The 22,610-nt window shown below is 38.4% G+C and overlaps 2 protein-coding genes across 2 annotated transcripts in view; one reads left to right on the top strand and one right to left on the bottom strand.

The window, feature by feature from the left end:
• Window positions 1-8,552, top strand: part of LOC134750965 (zinc finger protein OZF-like) — a 42,341-nt gene extending 33,789 nt beyond the window's left edge. Inside the window, exons 1-4 of the mRNA XM_063686259.1 lie at window positions 3,940-4,330; window positions 4,460-4,598; window positions 4,848-4,919; window positions 6,763-8,552. Coding sequence (XP_063542329.1) covers window positions 4,259-4,330; window positions 4,460-4,598; window positions 4,848-4,919; window positions 6,763-7,979 — 1,500 coding nt within the window. The 5' untranslated portion in view covers window positions 3,940-4,258 and the 3' untranslated portion in view covers window positions 7,980-8,552. Of the gene's footprint in view, window positions 4,331-4,459; window positions 4,599-4,847; window positions 4,920-6,762 lie in introns of the transcript that reaches the window.
• A 7,157-nt stretch (window positions 8,553-15,709) lies between these two features.
• Window positions 15,710-21,524, bottom strand: LOC134751218 (uncharacterized). Its single transcript, XM_063686602.1, has 7 exons — window positions 21,333-21,524; window positions 21,079-21,205; window positions 20,880-20,942; window positions 19,645-19,704; window positions 16,746-16,886; window positions 16,376-16,504; window positions 15,710-15,747 (listed from the first exon to the last, which is right to left on the bottom strand). Exons 1-7 carry the CDS (start codon window positions 21,450-21,452, stop codon window positions 15,710-15,712), a joined length of 678 nt encoding a protein of 225 aa, XP_063542672.1. The 5' UTR covers window positions 21,453-21,524.
• Window positions 21,525-22,610: the final 1,086 nt, after the last annotated feature.

Genomic DNA, 22,610 nt, shown 5'->3' with positions numbered 1-22,610 from the left:
ACTGTGCACACCACTGGCACAAATGGGGCACTGTGGATACCCAGACCAGACCATCGAACACATAGTGCTGGAATGTCCCCTCACAAAATACACGGGCCATGTGAGTGACTTCAATATCCTGGCTGAAGAAGCGGCTGCTTACCTGAGTAGGGCGAAATTTTAATTTTAAGTTTATTTTTGTATCCAGTAACATATAACGAAACCATACGATAAATAATAAATAATTGGAATCGTACTATAATCGTACTCTATGCAGCGTGACGTGATTTTTCCGTCAACGGCATGAAATATACGGGCCCTATCACAGTTGACGTAAACAAAAACACAAAACATTATACAAACCAAACACAGTATGAAATACACACCTATCTATGTATGCCTTTATCTTCGAACACACGACCAGCGCGTCTCGAAAATAACTCGGGCGGGCTTGCAATGCAACAATACCATCAGCTGACTACTATTCCAAACTCAAAGAACGTAACAATACAGTAAAACCATGAAGATATAAATCCGTGAGTAAAACATACACTAAAACTAACCTCAAATATTTTGACACTAGCCACAGATAAGAATGGGATAAGCTTCCTTATGGGAGTTATGGGCTTCACAGACCAGTAGCTACAGACTACGCGGCAGAAAGCCTCAGAATAATGACTAAAGCATAGAAGTCGGGCAAAAACGCTTCGCAAATATGTATACCCGTACTTTACTTCCTTACGAATTAGATAATGTGCCGAAAAGAGATGCATATATGCTTGTTATTTCTCATTTACGTACGGTGTCATAAGTTTGATAATTTGCTAGGGATGTAACTGTGTCGATTTTTTATATCGATAAATTATGCATAAGTTTATGTGCCGTGTAAAAGAATAATCACGAAATTGGCAAATTGATAATAGTCTGGCTAATGAAAGTTGAACCTGAAAAAACGCGGCAATTTCAAGAAATCTGTAGCAGGCGGCTCGTTGAAATGAAATGCGTGGAATACAAGGATTGCATAACTTTTATACTTTTTATAATTTTCATATTCTAAAAATCATTAAAAAGTATAAAAATTATGCAATCCTTGGAATCAAAGAGCCGCCTGATATGAGGATTAATGCATGTACCTAATATAGCTTTTATCTCATTTGCAGTCTACCACTCAGAACCGTCTAACTATACCTCTCGTTTTGTTATCATTAGAAAGAAGGCGAGCGATCTTAACGTGTCGTTTTATCGAAAAACACTTTGAAAATAAGTCACAACAAATATAATATACGATCATTTACATACTTTTGCTTTCATAAGTAAAATATTGCTATTTTATAAAAAAACTTGTCAATAAAAAAACACGTGGAAATGGTTTACCGTTTTTTCTAATGCTAAAAGACTAAGTATAGTTTCTAGTCACGTACAGTCAGCTGCAGAGAAAAGGCACCCCCCTGCATACAAAGTTCTGTAAATTAGTATGGACGTGGGGTACCTTTTCTCTGCAGCTGACTGTACCAAATAGGAAAAAAAACGTACGTGTAATATTTTTTTTTAATTTAATAATAGGGAATATTACGCGAAACTCGGCGTAGGTGGCGCCACTATCACAATCTGAGGGTCTATCGCGAAACAAGAAAATCGAACTTTCGTTATCTAACATCTCTGTCACTCTTGCGTATTCGAGCGATAAAGAGGCAGCTAGATAACGAAATTTCGGATTCGAGTTTTCCGGTAGGTCCCCTGAAAACTTGTCAAAAACCTGTTAAAGGTACAGTATGAATAAGTTACTCTACGGTGCACTAAAAAAGCTAGTGCTGCACTCTGGTGGCAGAACATTGCAGTAATAACCCCTATTCCTCGTCCTTTGGAAATCTGAAATAAAAAGTTGAGTTTTGTGACCAACAATATTAATAAAAGGAACATACATCAATGATCATTAACGTCTTTTTTATTAGGGTTCCGTACCCAAAGGGTAAAATCGGGACCCTATTACTAATACTTCGCTGTCCGTCTGTCTGTCACCAGGCTGTATCTCATGAACCGTGATAGCTAGACAGTTGAAATTTTCACAGATGATGTATTTCTGTTGCCGCTATAACAACAAATACTAAGAAGTACGGTCCCCTTGGTGCGCGCGTCCGACCCGCACTTGACCGGTTTTTAGTATTAAACTGGCAAACACAATCTGTCAGTAAGTAAGAACAAAGAAAACTATAGGCACAGTCGAAGGCAAAAATATCGATCCAGACAAATGGCTTAAAAATATGTGAACACGATTTTATTGTCTGAGCGTACACATATTTTTGAGACTTTGGGAATGTATATATATTTATGCCCTTGACTGTACTCATCAATTAAAATGAGACAGTCCTGGGCCAAACTATAAGAAAGCTGTAAATGTCGATAGGTTATTGATCTGAGGTCGCTACATCACTATGCCAAAAATATAACCTTTCATACTTAGCAGAAAAGTTCGAAAATATATGCAAAAATCTATATAGACTTGAATGCAAGTAATAATTACATAAACAACATATCGATTTCTATGTTTAGGGTCAGGTCCTATAAATAAATTTCTTCAAAATTGAACAAAACTCACCGATTAAAGGTTATCGATTCGTGCGTATTTTCTTTTCTTCATGTATGCGATTTACAGCCCTCGATCACAAAAGACATTATCACAAAGGGAACTTCAAACCATTATAAAAAAAAACTCAGCACGTTTTCCAACAATCTTTCAGGAATAGCAAAAATATAATTAAAATAAACCAAGATGACCGCTGAAACATCCCGAAATATTTCAACTAAAATAATACGACTATGTCAAGTTGTTACAGATGTCACCTACCTGTGAAATAATGAACATATATTTTATTTGGCTGGATTATATTATAGAACCACATAGGACCATTTGACATTTCCCTCAGTTTATCTTATGACAATACTGAAAAAAACGAAAGAACTTGCGGATTGTTGTCTCACTCACTCATAGACAAAAAGTAATAACGTGTTGTGAATACGATATCTTTTACCAAGCTTTTATTTTTGCCCGGCTTCTTTGCTTTAGTCATTATTCTGAGGAAAGCCGCGAACGAATCAGCGAAATCGACTCCACACTGTGGAGTCGATTTCGCTGATTAGCGAACTAGGCTCCACACTCGCGTTCGCGGCTTCGCGCCTCGATTCGCGCACGAGTGTAGAGGGAGCTTATCAAATGTTTTGCAATTTTAAAGTAGTAACAGATTACCGCATCGCACCGCGACCTTAGTGCGGTCAAATTGAGGCTAAAATAGTGGAAATACAGCTGCAGACGCAATTTTAGATTAATGGGTCCCCAAACCCCAAATTAAAGGGTCGGCAACGCGCATGTAATATTGCTGGTGTTGCAGGCGTCCATAGGCTACGGTGACTGCTTACCATCAGGCGGGCCGTAAGCTTGTTTGCCACCGACGTGGTATAAAAAATAAAAATACACGCGAATAAGCCTCAAAAATTAGCATTTCTGCCTACTGATTTGATCGATCACAATTTCAGAGCACACAATGAAGCTAATAATTTGAAGTCAGCTGAATTATCAGACAATATGTTTATAAGTAAGCTTAAAGAATATTTAATAGATAAGGCGTTCTACTCATTAGATGAATTTATGAATAAAAACAATGTTATGTGATTATTATTAAAATGGGATACTGATTTATTGTTAATATAAAATAGACACAGGATGTAAATGTGTGTAATAAAATTGACATGTAACTCTTGTTATGAATAAAGAAACTGAAACTGAAACTAATAATTTAATCACGTACGGTATCGCTCTACACATGCATAGCGCTGTGCCGCTTGCAGATGTCATTCCGTACGCAAAATTCCGTGCGTCTGTAGCCAGCCTAATACTTAATATGTCATGTCTGTGGTATCTGTCACTGTCAAATATACTAGATCTTGATTTGAATTGAGGTTAGCATCAATCACGGATGTAGAGCATGGCATCAATAGCTCTAGCTTGATTCAAAACAACCACGATAGGAAAGCAAAGCACGATTCATTTTGTTTTAATAACTTTTGATGTGGCTTCGTGGCTCTTAAGTGAACGTTGAAATTAGAATTTCAACGTTCTGTAAATTAAATATTTATTTCATATAGAAATTCCCGCTGTTGGAGTTTGTCAGAGTCAGAAGAAGGGCTACTTTAGTACGTACAAACAAACAACGTAGCGGTTGCCGTGATAGACGTGACGCACGCGTGTGGCTGCTGCCTGCGGCGTGCTCCGGATAAGGACCTGATGACGCCGTACACACATCTCGGCATAACGGAGATATATGCCGACATGATCAAAGGGTGCTTTGACATAAATGTAAGAACAACATTTTTGTTAATGTAGCGAAACGTGCACAAACAGAAAATTCGTTGAGTTAAAGATTGATGTTATTGTTAGAAACAGGGTTAGGTTATTACTTCACTTGATTGATTATTTTATATGCAGCTGGTAGTGGGCGCCTCGGGCTCGTGCGGAATCTGCTCGGCGTGCGTGGGCCGCCTGCGAGACGCGTGCGCCTTTAAGCTGCAAGTGCAGCGCAGCCAGACGGAGCTGCAGGCGCGGCTGCAGGGAGAGAGCGTGGAAGGTACGCACCACACATCAAACAAGTAGTAAATTTCAATCATTCTGTTTGAGATGTATACAGAAGTCCATTGAATAATTATGTTACAATCACACTATTTGCAATGCAAGGTGGCATCATAAATACTCCTGCTAAGATTTGACTAAACTTATTCTTATTCTTATTCTTACTACCATGTTATTGGACTTCTTTTGAGCATAAATTAAACAGGAAGATGATGTGATTTGTGTTGTGTTTGTTTGTTTGCTCTAGGTGAAGAATCTGCAGTTGAGCCAGAATATCCAGAAATGCAGTATGAAGATGGGATCAGTGAGTCTGTATCAGGTGAGTCTACTCCTCAGCAATGAACAACAATTAAAGATTCAACATACACAATCATTATGACTTACCTGAACTAAAGGACCTGTTTGTTATGAGCGAGAATAATCGTCTAAGAGGCCACAGCTTAAAGATTATTCGAGTTCCCAGCACAAGCAATCCTAGGAAGCACTTTCTATCAAACTGCGTCGTACGCGAGTGGAATAAATTACCAGAAGCAGTGATATGTGCTCCTTCAGTGAACACCTTTAAAAACACTTTTTTTTTTTTTTAATCTGGTTTTTATAGAGGCTTTGGACACTCTAGGTGAACATGTCAGCCTCATGGGTGCTATCATAGTTCCCTACTCAAGGGAGAGGTCAATAAAGTGGTAAACACTGATTGCTTTGTCCGATATTATCAAAAGGGTGATTTAGTCAAAGGTATGCGAACTTCTTGAGTTCTTAAAAACTTTTTAAAGACGAGTCTTTTGTGGAGACGAGTCCTTTTCTGAGAAGTTTTTTGCAAAGATTATAAAATCCATTAGTCTTCATAATAATTATCATTAGTGTTTAATAAGCTGACATAAAGTAATTGATAAGTATTAGAATTTAATTTCATGGAATTGAATTTGTAATAATAACGTGGGGTGTATTCTCACGGTCCAGAGGAGACAGCGTTCGGATTACACGGAACGGAACTATTTTGTTTATCTCCTATGCTTAAACTTTTGCGCCAAATCATGCAATATCATGAGAGCTGGGATCAAAACCAGCTTCCTAGCATCTTCAGAACAACAAGTTTCGTAATGGACAGGAGATTCAGAAGGCAGACTAATATCTGTAAATCAGTAACTTTATTATTGAGTGGGGTGAGGGACGCCTACACCTTAGGGCCACTTGCACCATTCCGCTAACCAGTTAAACATGGAGTTACTATCATTACCAGTACAAAGTACATATGGCCCATTCGACATAGGCACGTAAAGTGCGGAAATGGCTTCCCAACGGCCGACAATTACATGGTACGACAGTTACAAGCCTCAGCTTTTTAGGGTTCCGTACCCAAAGGGTAAAAACGGTACTAAGACTCCTCTGTCCGTCTGTCTGTCACCAGGCTGTATCTCATCAACCGTGATTTCTGTTGCCGCTATAACAACAAATACTAAAAAGTACTGAACCCTCGGTGGGCGAGTCCGACTCGGTTTTTAAAATAAGTACAAATGGTGGGCTTAATGCTTGGGTGGTTTTTTTATTTAGTTTATTTATTTCTCAATACAATTTTCATTGTTAATGTAAGAGAATATAATTAAGCAATTATTTGTCGCATAGCGATATTCGGATACAAAACAAATTCATCATCATCATCATCATCATGTCAGCCGATAGACGTCCACTGCTGGACATAGGCCTCCCCCAAAGCCGCTCGCAACCACCGAATTCCCGCGACCTTCACCAGGTCGTCGCTCCATCTCGTTGGAGGCCTACCGGCAGTTCGTCTTCCGGTACGCGGACGCCACTCCAGAACCTTCCGGCCCCACCGGCCATCAGTTCTGCGAGCAATGTGCCCCGCCCACTGCCACTTAAGATTCTTTCTGCGAGATATGTCGGTGACCCTAGTTCTACTGCAGATATCATCATTTCTGATTCAAAGCAAATTATTCAATTACAATTTATATTATAGTTTAGGAGTAGTTAATATACAATGGTATATAGATATTTATTGGCCGAGGTGTGTATTCTATTTTTCTACTCGACGGAGCCAGAAAGTGGCCAGTGGGCCGAAAGTTAATGCTTTCCGGCCGCAGGGCAGAAAAATTCATTACAACCGGTACAATCCATTTAAATTGTTTTGTTAATTTTTGTTTCAGTGTGTTCGGATGGCAGCGCCGCCCGCGCCAGGGCACAGCTCGCGATAGGTTGTTTCGTGGTGCTCGAGCGCCTCCGCGACGACGCGACTGTTCGCAGTGGAGGCAAACCATACATATGCGAACACTGTAACGAAAGTTTCAGGAACAAGTCTATTTTAAGAAAACACATTGAACACACTCACTTATCGACCGGAAAAAAAACATTTGCTTGTGATTTTTGTAGTTCTATGTTTCAAACCCCATTGCTTGTAATTGAACACGAGAAAAGTGAACATGGTGTTACAAATTTCATGTGTGCTGAATGTGAGTATGCAACAAGTTCCAAGAAAACTTTAGAGACTCATTTAAAGAGTCACACTTTGGGGAATAACTTTAATTGTAGTCACTGTGATTTCAAATGCAGCGTTGAATCAAACCTGCGACGTCATCAAAAGACGCACAGTCGGAGACACCTCACTGGAAAACAGCCTTTTAAATGTAGTCAATGCGACTACAAGTGCAGAACTGGGTATTTGTTACAAATTCACGAAAGGATACACACTGGCGAGAAACGCACGCACGCAAATCGCAAATTCAGTGACAAATCATCTTTAAAAACACTGATACATACTGGGGCGAGGCCATTGAAATGTAGCTATTGCGACTACAGGTGTGGGCATGCAGGCAGCTTGCTAAGACACCAGAGGACACACACTGGAGAGAAGCCGTACGCATGTAGTCATTGCGACTACAAGTGCAGTGATAAGTCAAGCTTAGGCAGACACGAAAGGATACATACTGGCGAAAAGCCTTTTCAGTGTAGCTACTGTGATTATACATGCACGCAAAATTCAAACTTACGAAAACACGTGATGACACATACTAAGGCAAAGCCATTTAAATGTAGCGATTGCGACTATAGGTGTCAGCAGGTAGGAAACTTGCTAAGACACCAGATGATACACACCGGAGAGAAGCCGTACACATGTAGACATTGCGACTACAAGTGTAATCAGACAGACAGCCTACGGTCGCACCTAATAAGGATCCACAATGACAAGATGCCTTTTCAGTGTATCCAGTGTAATTACAAATGCAGTCTGAAATTAGAGCTAAAAAAACACCTTATGATACATGATGGGGCAAAGCCAACAAAATGTAGCGATTGCGACTATAGGTGTGGGCAGGCAGGAAACTTGCTAAGACACCAGAGGATACACACCGGAGAGAAGCCGTAAACATGTAGACATTGCGACTACAAGTGTAATCAGACAGACAGCCTACGGTCGCACCTAATAAGGATCCACAACGACAAGATGCCTTTTCAGTGTATCCAGTGTAATTACAAATGCAGTCAGAAATTAGTGCTAAAAAAACACCTGAGGACACATGATGGGGCGAAACCATAAATGTAGCTATTACGACTACAAATGCAGTCAGAAATCTCATTTAAAAAGACACCAGACGATGAATACTACGGCGAAGCCAAACAATGTGGTGTTTGCCACTACTAGTGTCGTCAGGCTGTAGTGCGTAATCACGAAAAGATATATTCAGGAGAATAACGGTATAAATGGAGTCATTGCAACTACAGGGAGAAAAGATACTTAGGATCCAGAGATTACATAGTAAGGAGAAGCCCCATACCCACATCCCACTGTAAGTACGCAAGTCAACGCATTATAAAATCACCTAAGAACAAAACGTTTTTTTTAAGGCGGTTCCCTGAGCCAGAAGGCTAAAAATCTCTCATAATTTTCTAAGAGACGTTGATATTTGTAGACATGGAAAAAATATATGTAGTTCTTGATTATAAACCTGTATTTGTATTACACCTGTTGGCAAACCTTAATAATAAACTCTGGGTCGTGGGTGGAGGCGAGTCTAGTATATAAATGAATATGGGATAAAATGAAATGTTTACAAACATACTTGTATGACCACGATGTTATGACGACCGGTCTGGCCTATTGAGTGTGACCCTGCCTGTGAAGCACACAAATTATCAGGCAGTTTGTTAATTATCTCAACTCCACCCCGCTTTTCACCCTCTAAGGGATAATTTTCGGGATAAAAACTATCCTATGTCCTTCTCCGGGACTCAAACTATCTCTATGCCAAATTTCAACTAAATCGGTTCAGCTGTTTAAGCGTGAAGAGGTAACACACAGACAGACAGACTTTCGCATTTATAACTAAATAGCTTTTGCCCGCGACTTCGTCTGCGTGAACTTAGTAACAGCAGCTAAAATAAGTATAGCGCCTGGAAAAATTCTCATAGCAATCATTCAATTTGAGCATATTGTAACATGGCAAACCTGCATAGTGCAGCCACCGCGCGCACTGGCCGGCTGTAAAAAAAAATTAAGCCATTCGCCCGTCTTTTGTTTTTTCTCATAATTTTTCTCTGGGAATTTTGTTGCAAATAACCCACAACTCTGATTACTAATATTTATTTAATGTGACTCCATGCTTATGTGATTTGTGTTAAAAGTATTAATACGATAGTAATACGAGGGCTGCGTCTAATGCAGGTAAAATTTGTATAGTATTAAGTTTATGTTTAAATTAAACCTAATCCAAGTCTTATTTGTACGTCACTGGTTTTTTGTAACTGAATGAGGCTTGGGTTAGGTTTCAACCCGGAAACTAAGAACGCACGATTGTTGCAGCCCTTTCTTTTGGTTTAAAACTGAAGACGCATGATTGAAGCTACTTATTTTCTGGATATTCGCTCCTGAAGTTTTTATCTGCTTGCGCCTGGTGAGCCCGCGTAGCCCGCAGTTGCTACTACCGCTGCGGAAATTCATCGTTCGGCTCGACGAAGATTGGAAATCGAAAACGTTAAGGCCAGTGACGATATTTTATTGGTTTTGACTCGTGTACTGACAGAAATTAGTTTAATTTATTGTACATATTTTATTATTATATTGTTTTACTATAAGAACCTAGTTTTCATTTTCTACCGCTCTAGTTAGCCGGCTACAAACAAAATGAACACAAATTAGCAGGCACTTCATTAATTATCTCAATTCCACCCCGCTTTTTACTTTCTTAAGAGATGATTTTCGGGATAAAAACTATCCTATGTCCTTCTCAGGGACTTAAGCTATCTCTATGCTAAATTTCAACTAAATCGGTTCAGCGGTTTAAGCGTGAAGAGGTAACACACAGGCAGACAGACTTTCGTATTTGTAATTATTATTTTAATTTAAAGTAAAAAAAAGTAAAAATAATTTATTGTACACAAAGAATTAGGCAGAAACAAAATTAACTGGTCTTAAAACTAAGGGACAATTTATGTACATTTATGCATTTACAATGACGGTTGTACCGGTTCCTACACTAGGCGTAGCCTGTCACGTAGGTAACCATTGTAATTTTAAATTGATTTCTAATATAAGTGTATACATTACACTGTCAATACAAATGTCAATTTATTTTATGTATTATTAAGTTTAATTTGTAATTTTTATCTATGGTTTTTTTGCCTGAAATAAAAATATTCAATCAATCAATCAATAATTTATTGCAAGAACATAGTATTACATAAGTTGATAAACATTAAAAAGAAGCGTGTCTTATGTTCTACCAAACAGAAGGCATGCAATATTTACAATATTTATTTACATGTACAATTAGAGACTAACAATGTATACACTACCACCAAAATATCACAGAAAATTAAATGTCAAAATATTACACAATAAATAAATTTCATAGTCAAAACATGGTCAAAACTGTATCTAACATTTTTATAGTATTAAATCAGAGTAACTTATGTCAGAAATTAAAGTTAGTTGGGATCTTAGCAACTAGATATTAGGGTTATTTGCTAAATAGTCCTTTACTGAGTGAAAGCATTTGTCTAGTAGCCATTCCGTAAGTGTTTTCTTGAAGCGATGTGTAGGACATTCCAGGATACATTTAGGCAGCTGGTTATAGATTTGGATAACCATACAGAACGAGTTGTTTTTGTGAAACCTGACTCTAGATCTTGGCAAGAATAATTTGTCTTTATTTCTAGTGGATCTTGGATACGGAGGAGGTACTCTGTTTTTCAAAAAATTCAGGGTGTTCTCTTACAAACATGCACATTTGTTTAATGTACAAGCATGGAAGTGGTAAAACTTTTATTTCCTTAAATAAGGGCCTACATGGTTCTAAGTAGTGAGTGTTGCACACGGCTCGTACACATTTCTTTTGTACCAGAAAAGCGTCATTGATATCTACGGAGTTCCCCCAAATAATCAAACCGTAGCTAAGTAGAGATGACACATAACCATGATAAGCAGTTAGTGCCAAGTCTCTAGATGAGGTTCTGCTTAATTTTCTTAATGCAAAAACAAACTTGTCCAGCCTTTCACATACATAGGCAATATGAGCTTTCCAGCTGCAAAATTTGTCAATAATTATACCGAGAAATCTGGTCGTTTCTACTTCTTCTAATTGGTAATTATTATAATTTACATTCAGATCAATGTCAGTATTTTTATATGTCCTAAATTGCATAACGTTTGTCTTGTCAATGTTTATTTTTAATTTATTGATATGTAGCCAGTCAATTATATCTTCAAGAGTTTTATTAATGTCATTGTTAAAATTATTTATGTTATCTGATTTAATTATTAGAGTAGTGTCATCAGCATACATTATGCAATTTTGTTTTATATGCAGTGGCAAGTCATTAATATACAAAATAAAGAATAAGGGCCCTAAAATACTCCCCTGGGGTACGCCACAGCTGTTGTGGCTGTACTGTGATCGCTTAGTTATAAGTACTCCATTTTCAATAGTTTGTATTTCTGTACATTGCTTTCGATCTGAAAGGTAGCTATTAATCCAACTGTAGGCATTCCCTCTAATACCATAGCTATTTTTTTTTAAAGGATCGAATGATGGACAAAATCAAATGCCTTGCTTAAATCTAGGAATATAGCTGCTATTGATTGATTGATTGATAATATTAAAGTATGGATGTTAACTTGAGTGCCCGATTTTAATATATTTTACAGTACTTCTGATGATGCTCCATTACGACACCCTGTGCTATAATAAGCACATTACGTAACTACATCGAAAATTTGAAGAACCCTGAAATCGCGAAAAAAAATTAAGTACTCTCCCATACAAAATCACAACATCAGCAAGTCAAAATGTACCTATGAGTCAATTTTTTAGGGTTCCGTACCCAAAGGGTAAAAACGGAAGTCGGGACCCTATTACTAAGACTCCGCTGTCCGTCTGTCACCAGGCTGTATTTCATGAACCGTGATAGCTAGACAGTTGAAATTTTCACAGATGATGTATTTCTGTTGCCGCTATAACAACAAATACTAAAAAGTACGGAAACCTCGGTGCGCGAGTCCGACTCGCACTTGGCCGGGTTTTTTTTTTCGCGATTTCGGGTTTGATCCCATAGTAAAAGTTGCTCAGACCTTTAAAGGTATTCATCCCGTAAATTATTGCAGGTGACTATTTAAATAAATACTAAATCGTGTGACTAACACAACACATAAACACAGAGACAGAATAGACATGTATAACACATAAACAGACCTGTAACGATTGTTATTAATAAACTTTCATTTTCATTTTTTTTTTCTAATCTTAAAAATATCTTGGGAATGGATTTTATAAATACCTGTTAAGTTATGCTGAGTTATCTGGGTAGCAAAGCAAAGAAGAAGAAGGGGGATATTCTCGAGTCTACAACCCGAACGCGGGCACATGCACACGCATAAGTTGTGTGAGTGCATTTTTTATAAGTTGTGTGTGCGTCGCAGTACTTGTCTACTCTGTGGCGCCGCTCGACGACGACATGTCGCCAACGTGACAACCCGAGATGGTTGATAGGGAAGGTTATGCGGCAGTATGTACCATGTAGATGTTGCAATGAGGAAAACAAGTAGAATAGAACAATACAATTTTATTCAAGGATAGATATCAATTAATTTACAATCGATTCTAGTTATTACAGTGGAGTACAAAGTAACTATAAATATTTCTTACCACGCAGCACGATGTTTTCAACAAGCAAACTGTACCCATAATATCAAATGACGACTCGGAACGAAGCTTATACTCAGGGCCTGATCTAGGGTAGAGCGAGTGGAGCGGCCGCTCTAGGCGCCGGATGGCAAGGGGGGCGCCAAAATGGCAAATGAGAAAAAAAAATAGTTTTAAAAGACGCGAGTGTGACGCGGGCCCAAAATACGGTTCGTTTTGCTTTTGGGTAAAAAGCTTCAACGAAGGGCGCCAAAACCCGATTTCGCTCTACCCTGATGAAGGACTCGGGCCGGCACTGCTTATACTCGTACTAATTTACATAAGTCCCTACATGCAATCAAATTTATAGGAAATCCCAAAACATTTGAGACCATTTAACACAAATAATTATTAGATAAGTCTTTTCACTGCAAGTTTTGGCGATACCTCCCGGAATAAATAGTACTTGAAACTGCATTTATTTTAATAATAAATAATAATTTAAAAAAAAATATGAAGCAGAAACGTCGTGAGTTACTACAAATTTTTAAATTAAAGGAACAGTTTACACCTCCGGCAGGACTCGAACCTGCGACCATTGGAACACCGATCCAATCGGTGTTTCGATGGTCGCAGGTTCGAGTCCTGTCGGAGGTGTACATTTTTCCATGTTTCCTTTAATTAAAAAATCTGCAAAATATCATTATTAATTATCTTTTAATGAATGGTTTATTATGTCTGTGCAAAGTAGTTTATAAGGTTAATACCTAATGCTTATGTATAGTATAAGACTAAATAACTGTGGCGGTACAGGGTCTATATTCCATGTAAATGTACATTCATTACAGATACATATAACTACTTTATAAAAAATAAAAAAGTGGTTAGTGGAACATTCGGTTGGAACGAAGTTAAGAAAGGCTGGCGACGGGTTCATGCTTATGCTTATGTCTTGTTCTGTTCTCATTAGTCTCATTACATACATTACATATTTCGCAGTAGTATGGCTTGTGACGGCAAAATCTTTCACTTTCTTTCGCCTAGCCCCCAGCCGCAAACCGTCCGATAAGGAACCTCGTTCCAATAATACCAATCTTAAAATAAATGTAATAATATATTGGCAATAAAGATGTTTGAAGTCGGTGGTACAAGTAGGGTAGGGTAGGAAACAGTGGCTCAGTCGCCCCAATATCTTCTCTATCATGCTGGAATTAGGTTCATACCTGGTACCTGGCTATTTTTTTCCGAGCCACTGTTTCCTACCCTACCCTATCTGGAGTTTGAGCCCAGGTCCTCCGGTTTGGAAGCCACATGTTTGACCTCTTCGCCCCTAGTGCTCACTCACTGCACTAACTTTGAACTGAAAACGGAACTAAATCACGTTCACTTTTATTGTTAATTGGCCTCACGATTAAGACCGTTTTCAGTTTAAATGATGACTGATAATCGTGTTCACTAGAGTTGTGCATGCTCGTTCACTGAAAAGATCGCTCCCAACTAGTACAATCTCACAACTGTACTAGTTCGGTCTTTTAGTACAGTAGTACACAGAGAGAGTCGACGTTTAGTTTTAGTTCGGTCGGATGAGTCGGATCACTTGGATCGCTTTGCTGTCATTGTCACTCCTCGGTCCTCGCTCCCATTCTGTTTCGTTCGCGTGTAGTGTACTAAAACGTACTTTTGTTTTCTCTCATTTTATCTGCAACCGGCTGTTTTAGCCATAATCAGATGTTCCGTCTTTTTAAGGGTTTTGAGAGGTCTTTGATTAAATACTCTCTCTTGACTTTTATAGAATAGAATTAATCTTCTAGTGCCTCTTGTCTAGCCGCAGTATTTCCCACCTTTTCAGCCTAAAACGTACTAAGAGCAGAATCATTAGGGAATAGTTCGGTCTAGTACAATGGAGGGAATCGTGTCTTTTTGATTTTAGTACATGTACTACACAAGCCTAGTGTTCACTATTATATCCCCTCGGGCGTCAAAGCAATATTTTAATAGCCTTAATATAGTAGGAGAGCGGGCATCTCGAGGTGAGTTGCCCCGAGGGGACATTTTCCTTCTAGGTATATTTCTATGTGTTTAAATTAATTGGCGTAATTGCAGTTATTACATTATGTGCAAGGGAGCGCTGGTATCCGTATCATCTAGTGCCCTCGCAGGTGTTGTTTCAGGTTGAACTTGTAGTCGCTATTGCTATGTTTTCAAGCTTCGTCGCAGTATGCGTCTCCTGGTGTCGTCGGTGGTGATTTATAAGAGCATATGTAACCACAGTGACTACATTGTAATTACTTTTTAACATTATGTGTCATTTCGTGTTTGCGTAGACTTGAACTACGATGACACTTGTAATCGCAATGACTACATATATACGGCTTCTCACCAGTGTGTGATCTTTGGTGAAATCGTAGTTCTCGTTTCCGCCTGCACCTGTAGTCGCAGTTGCTACATTGAAATGGCTTCGACCCCGTGTGTATCATCAGATGATTTTGTAAGCTTGATTTGGCAGTAAATTTGTTATCACAGTGGCTACACTGAAAAGGCTTTTCGCCAGTATGTGTCCTTTCATGTCTTCGTAAGTCCGAACTTTTACTGCACTTGTGATCGCAATGATTACATTTATAAGGCTTTTCTCCAGTGTGTTTCCTTATGTGACATTGTAAGTTGTGTTTACTATAGGATTTGTAATCACAGTAGCTACATGTAAAAGGCTTCACTCCGGTGTGTATCCTACTCTGGTGTGCTAGCAAGCAGTCTTTCCGCCTGAAACTGTAGTCGCAGGTACTACATTTAAATGGTTTCTCCACAGTATGTGTCGTCAGGTGTTTTTGTAAGTGTGAGTTATAACTGCATTTGTAATCACAGTGACTACACTGAAAAGGCTTATCGCCCGTATGTGTCCTTTCGTGTTTTCGTAAGCCTCGCCAATCATTGCACTTGTAGTCGCAATGACTACATTTGTATGGCTTCCCTCCAGTGTGTTTCATTTGATGTAATAGCAAGGATGCTTTCTGACTGCACCTGTAGTCGCAATTGTTACATTGAAATGGCTTTGCCCCAGTATGTGTCATCAGGTGATTTTGTAAGGTTGATCTCTTAGTGCTTTTGTATTCACAGTAGCTACACTGAAAAGGTTTCTCGCCATGTATTCTTAGGTGACCTCTTAAGTTTCTTTTTTGCTTAGTTTTGTAATTACAGTAATTACATTGAAGAAAAGGCTTCTCTCCAGTTTGTATCTTCTGGGGTATTTGGTTGTGTATCTTTTGGTGATGTCGCAGGTTTGATTCAAAACTGCATTTGAAATCACATTTGGTACACCTAAAAAGCTTGTCTCGAGTGTGTATCGCTTGGTGTTTGTGTAAATCACTTTTAAACAGAGTAGTGTAACTACAGTGACTACAATTGAAAACGTTGTCCCCAGAGTGACTCTTTAAATGAGTTTGTAAACTCTTCTTGGAACTTGTTGTATACTCACATTCAGCACACATGAAATTTGTAACACCGTGTTCGCTTTTCTCATGTTCTATTACAAGCAATTCGGTTTGAAACGTAGAACTACAAAAATCACATGCAAATATTTTTGATCCGATCGACAAGTGTGTGTTTTGTATGTGTTTTATTAAAATCGGCTTGTTTCTGAAACGCTTGCCACAGTGTTCGCATGTGTATGGTTCATCTCCACTGTGAACGGTCGCTTCGTCGCGGAGGCGCACGAGCACCACGGAACAAGCCATCGCGAGCTGTTCCCTGGCGCCGGCGGAGATGCCGTCCGAACACACTGGAACAGAAATTAAGAAAGCATTGAAACTGATTAAGTGCCTATATCGCGCATTCTCTAAGTTTCGAGCTTGTAACCAACACTCGTTGGTCGTTAGAGTCGTGATGGCGGGCGTACCTAAATAAATTCAAGAACAGTGAATCCTAAACAGTGGTGTAACTACGCGAACTGAGAGCCATCGTATAGGGGTATTTGCTCACAACCTCTGGGTGAAATTGGGGAGCCACCCGGGCCGTGGCACTTTGCCCGCTTTGCCACCCTACAATTACGTCATTGATCCCAACATCCGACTCAACACTTGTGGTGTGACTTGTGAACTCACCCGTCGTCGAGTCACTCGTCGCATCATCACACATCTCCGACTTGATTAGAGTATTTCCACCTGAAACAATAAATTCAATACATTTGGCGCAAATTATGATAATGCTATACTGAAAGAACACGAAATCAACATGTACCATCTGAAACAATACATTCTTTTATTGTCTTTTTCTTTTTTTTTTAATAATTATGCCCAAATGCTAAGGCCGAGCTCGGACGGTCCGACGACTCCGACGCGAGCGCGATAATATTAAGTCTTTTATTTTAAATTACATCGTGAGGCGGACAATTTTGTCTGACTTTTCAGTTGGTGGACATTATGATAATGCTAAACTGAAAGAACACAAAATTAACATGTATTTACCTTTTAACTTTTACATATACATTAACACATGCAAATGAAATGAAATTTATAATTCATAGCATACAGTTATAAGTCAATACATAATGGGATTATTTAGTTTTTAGATATTTATTTCTTAAAAGATTACAAGAATAATCACTTCCTGAGAAATACATGTTTACACTTAACTTAATACAAAGGAGAGTGTAATTAATAATAATTATACAAAATAATAAATACAAAGCCAATTCCAAAACAACTAAGCATACAACAATCGAAAACTGTTATATTATTTGTTAAAACTAAGCGGGTAGATATAAGCAACGAGCATGCATGCGCTTCTGCTAAGTAGCATTATAACAGGGTCGGTTAAACAAGATTAGTATCCAGTGGTTAACCGTCGGTTACGATCGGTAAGTTAATAACATTTTTACATTTTACTTTATACAAGCATAATATTTTTGTGCATATTTATCATTGTTTCTATATAGGTATTAAATTATAGTATTTTTATTTACAAAATGTTACAGAAATTCGGCGTTACATATTACAATTTATAACATTTAAACACAACTATAAATTTAAAAATCCAGGTAAGTGTTAAAAATATATTGTTTGAGTGCCTTTTTGAATATTTTCAGGGATTTTGCGTCTTTAATGTCTTTTGGTAGTTTGTTATACAACTGTGCCCCTTCATAAACAATACTTTTTTTGCCGTAGTTAGTTCTTGGCTGCCGCAGTAATAAATTATTTGCCTGGCGTGTAATCCTTTTTTGTACCTGCGCTCGTTTCGTAAACGTAATATGACAATGTACTTCCTTATTTATAATTTTCCTTACCAAAATACATGTGTTATATATTTACGTATGTCTGTGATATGTTTAGTATTTTTGTTTCTTTATATATTTTTTCTGTTGGAGTCCTGTGATGATATTTAAATAACATTTTAATCAATTTGTTTTGGGATATTTGAAGTGCACGTAAGTTAGACTTACAGGCCGAGCCCCATACTTCTATTAGGTAATCTAAGTGAGGCTTCACCAGTGAATTATATATGGTATAACAAACATTGCGTGGGAGACAATACAATTTTTAATTAAATATTTCATTACATTATACAGGATGACTTCAAATTGGTAATACAAAACACTTAATTGTATTTAGTTATTGCAAATTTTCTAATAAAATAAATAATTAAAGCCCTGAAGTGTGGTTACCCCTCATTAAATGAACTGTCATATAGTATGAATCTTCTCAAATGATATTTACGCCTAAGACCATAAGCGCGTGGCACGCGCTCAGACACAATGGCCGACCGCTCCCATAAAAGAAACAATGGCGTTTGTAAAAATCATTTGAGAAGATTCATACTATACCTGTCACTCGATGTTATCAATGTAAGTTAATAATTATCGATATCACTATGAGTGACACTCGTGTAACTGGAAGGTGATTGATAACCAAAGAGGGAAGCATTCATTTGAAATTATTTAAGAAATAGAAATATTTATTTGCTTAAACATAAATATTTAGGAAGCGTGATAACCAATGACTCTAGATGCACCGAAGACATCAAGCAGAGAATCGCTATGGCTAAAGGAGCCTTCAATAACAAAAAAGACCTACTTAAGGCACGCATGTCCAAAAATGCCAAGAAACGATTGATAAAAGTGTTAGCATTGCGTTGTATGCGAGTGAGACGTAGACACTGAGACATAAAGACAGAAAAAGGTTGGAAGCTTTCGAAATGTTGTGTTGGCGGAGAATGGAAAGGATTAGTTGGACTGAAAGAAAGACGAATGAAGAGGTTTTGAATATGGTAGGAGAAAGGCGAAGCTTATTAAATACCATGCAGAGGCAAGATGTTAGGACACCTAATACGGAATGACAACTTTTTCCTAAACATCCTGGAAGGCAAAATTGAAAAGACGAGAGGCAGTGGAAAGCCTAGAATCACATATCTGAGCCAAGTAAAAGAGAATGCATCGTACGAGCAAATCAAAAGACTGGAAAGGAAAGAAAGGACTGGCAATTACTCCACCGACAAGAGCAAAGCTCTTAAGTTATGATGATGACGATGATGATGAAACATGGTAATTGCATAACAGATGTAGATGTCAAACTCCTTTATTAATCATTCGGTTAGGATAACCATGTGAAGCCTAAAAAAATGGAAAAATAAAAAATAAATACCTTTGATTCTTTTAAAGCATGAGATTTAATTGAGGGGCTTAGAGGGAGTTCAGGGAAGATGTCAAAATGAATCTAGTTCTGGGAATGTAAACTACGCTGCTGGAGTTGCTTCCTAAACATTTGTGTCGTTTTCAAGCAAAACGTACCGCATTGTCACTTGCCATAAGGACGCTCTGAGAGGTTTTTCGTATAAACATACAGGCAATTTTCTTCCTAATGATAAGCGACAATGTGGTACCTTTTGATTGAAAATGTCACATTTGTTTATAGAACAGGAACTTACCCAACACTTCTCCAGTCTCGTCTTCATCAAGCATCTCCAACTTCTCTATAGGCTCATCATCTGAAAACAAAAGTACTTACTTACTTAGGTACTTAAAATGAAATATTTATATCAGTGACAACGCTACAGACACTCTGCGTAGGGGGCGCCACTACCACAATCTGAGGGTCTATCGCGAAACAGGAAAATCGAAATTTCGTTATGTAACATCTCTGTCACTCTCGCATATTCAAGCGATAAACAGGTAGATAGCAAAATTTCGGATTCGCGTTTCCCGGTAGGTCCTATGTAAGCAAACCGCCTTGATGCATCAATGTCATACTTAACTTGTCAAAAGCCTGTTAAAGGTACAGTATGTATAAGTCACGGTGTACTTCCTTTTTGGCGAAATTTATTTCGCCAAATTTCACTTGGCAACCAACTTTTCGCCAAAGTTTAATTTGACAGATTTGACCAATCATGGGCATAACCTTACTTCGCAACCATTTAATTTCCCAACCCCATACTTGCAAAATGAAAATGATGTACTAGGTTGGGTTAGGTTAGGTTGGATTATGTAAATTTGCGAAATGAAATTTCGCCTAACTAAAAATATGGGATAAATAGTTTGGGAACTGAAAGTTTGTCAAGTAATTTTCGCCGAAACATAACAACGACTTCGACTTTTTTCGACTAAAAAGGCTAGTCCTGCACTAGCAGAACATTGCAGTAATATTGACTGGTAGAGAGGTTCTTTTAAAATTAAGTCTGCCTTTCGTTCTGTAAGGTTTTTCTTTTGTGAAGGATTTAATAAGTTTTTTTTTTTTTTATCTGGTTTTTATTTAGGCTTTGGACACTCTAGGTGAACATGTCAGCCTCATGGGTGCTTACATAGTTCCCTACTCAAGGGAGAGGTCAATAAAGTGGTAAACACTGATAAATTTGTCTGATATAGGCTCTGCCAACCAACAATTGATCTGTCCATTGTGCATGGAGCCCAGACTACCAAAAATTATTTTTCTCAAGTACGAATTCCGGACGCATTCCAACAACACATGAGACAAGTCATCAGTCTTCTGACAGTTTACACACAGTGATGACGATTTAACACCTATCATGCACTGAAACTTGTTTGTAGGGATGTTTCCGGACCGGACTCGGAAAGCTGAGACTAACACTTTTCTTACGAGATTGGCAGAATCAAACCAGGGTATCCACAAGGATTAATCTTGGATGTCAATATGAAAAGCACTTACATAACAACAAAGAGTCATCATCTGCGCTATCATCAGCCGGCTCAAACTTGACCGCAGACTCTGCTGAACAACACGTGTAATATTATTGAACTAAAAAGTAACAAAAGAATTCAATTAGAAGTAGCAACCCTGACAAAAGAACACTTATTCTTAAGACAATTTCTGTTAGTTGTCTTAGTTGTTTAGATTAAAGACTAACCTTTATCAAGCCGTGCCTGCAGCTCCGCCTGGCTGCGCTGTACTTGCAGCTTGAAGTCGCTCGCGTCTCGCAGGCGGCCCACGCACGCCGAGCAGATGTCGCACGCACCCGCGCCGCCCACTACCAGCTGCATGTCGAATAGTTATAGTCATGTCATTAATATAGAAACTCACTGTGAAAACTATCAATAGTAGCCGCTAACAGGTACCTGTTTCTAACCTTAAATTTATTGTTAACAAAGTTATAGTACTTACATGTAAATTGAAACATTCTTTGAACAAATCGTAATATGTGTCTGTTTTGCCGTTATGTGTGAACGGCGTCGTCAGGTCCTTGTCCGGAGGACACTGGAGGCAGCAGCAACAGGGATCCATCACATCTATCACCACACCAAATAAATATATACGCCAAGTATAACTAACTTGTACCAAATGTACCAATACCAATAAAAAGTAAATAAAACAAAACTAATCGTAGATAGCGTAGAGTGGTGTGAAGTGTGTATGACTGTATGTGTCAGTGCCACAGATTACAGATTACTAAGAGTAAGTAGATACTACGTGTTTACGCGTATGCAGCATAGCCATAGTATATACAAGTAGGTATGCACACGTGGTTTTTAAGCCTTCCACACTCGCGTTCGCGGCTTCGCGCCGTGATTCGCGCAAGAGTGTGGAGGAAGCTTAAATATTATCTGTGTGGAGTCTAGTTCGCTAATCAGCGAAATTGACTCCACACTTGCGTTCGCATCGCAGATTCGCGCCGCGTAGTCTGGAGCGCCTTATGATTTTGTTTTGACTTTTGAGGTTGTTATGTTCTTTTAAAAAACAACAACGTTAGTGGTTATTATTATCTTTGAAAACAGACACGAAACAAAAGCACGATCAATTTTGTTTTGTTTTATTTACTTTTCATACATCCTTCGGGTGGCTACATCACTTTAGAGTAGTTGGAGTTTGAACTGTGTTATTTAATTTTTATATCGTATAGACATTCCCGTCGTGGGAGTTTGCCAGACGAAGGGCTACTTGTATGGATTGACGAGTACATACAAACAACGTAGCGGTCGCCGTGATGGACGCGATGCATGCGTGTCGCTGCTGCTTGCGATGTCCTCCGGACAAGGACCTGACTACGCCGTACATACGTCTGGGCAAAACGGAGATATATGCCGACATGATCAAAGAGTGCTTTGATATACATGTAAGTACGGGTAGTACGACAATCTGGTTAATGTAGCAAATCCTTCAATGTATATCGTTATCTCATAATCTCTCGTAATCATAGATGATTTTGTTATATTAGAGCTGCATGGTCTTAATAGTATTTTATGTACTTGGTGTATAAGAAGGGTCAAAAGAGGCAAGTGGCGTGGGTTACAATGTGGCGAACATTGTAAAGGACTACGCCACGAGCGTGTAAACGTTGCACAAAATACTTTTTCTACGAGTCCGCAAAAATAATACTTTAAACTAGTAGAATCATATAGGTAAGTAAACAAACGAAGTGCAGAAAGACCTCAGCAAACTCGG

This window comes from Cydia strobilella, chromosome 21, assembly GCF_947568885.1.
Source record: "Cydia strobilella chromosome 21, ilCydStro3.1, whole genome shotgun sequence".
Taxonomy (NCBI): domain Eukaryota; kingdom Metazoa; phylum Arthropoda; class Insecta; order Lepidoptera; family Tortricidae; genus Cydia; species Cydia strobilella.
This window is presented reverse-complemented; position numbering and strand designations above follow the sequence as displayed.

What these genes read in the sequence shown, in the direction of transcription:
- LOC134751218 (XM_063686602.1), bottom strand. Translation starts at nt 21,452, where the DNA reads ATGGATCCCTGTTGCTGCTGCCTCCAGTGTCCTCCGGACAAGGACCTG. An exon ending in AAGAATGTTTCAATTTACAT is followed by an intron (nt 21,206 to 21,332) that starts GTAAGTACTATA and finishes TTCGACATGCAG; the next exon opens with CTGGTAGTGGGCGGCGCGGG. An exon ending in GCAGGCACGGCTTGATAAAG is followed by an intron (nt 20,943 to 21,078) that starts GTTAGTCTTTAA and finishes CGTGTTGTTCAG; the next exon opens with CAGAGTCTGCGGTCAAGTTT.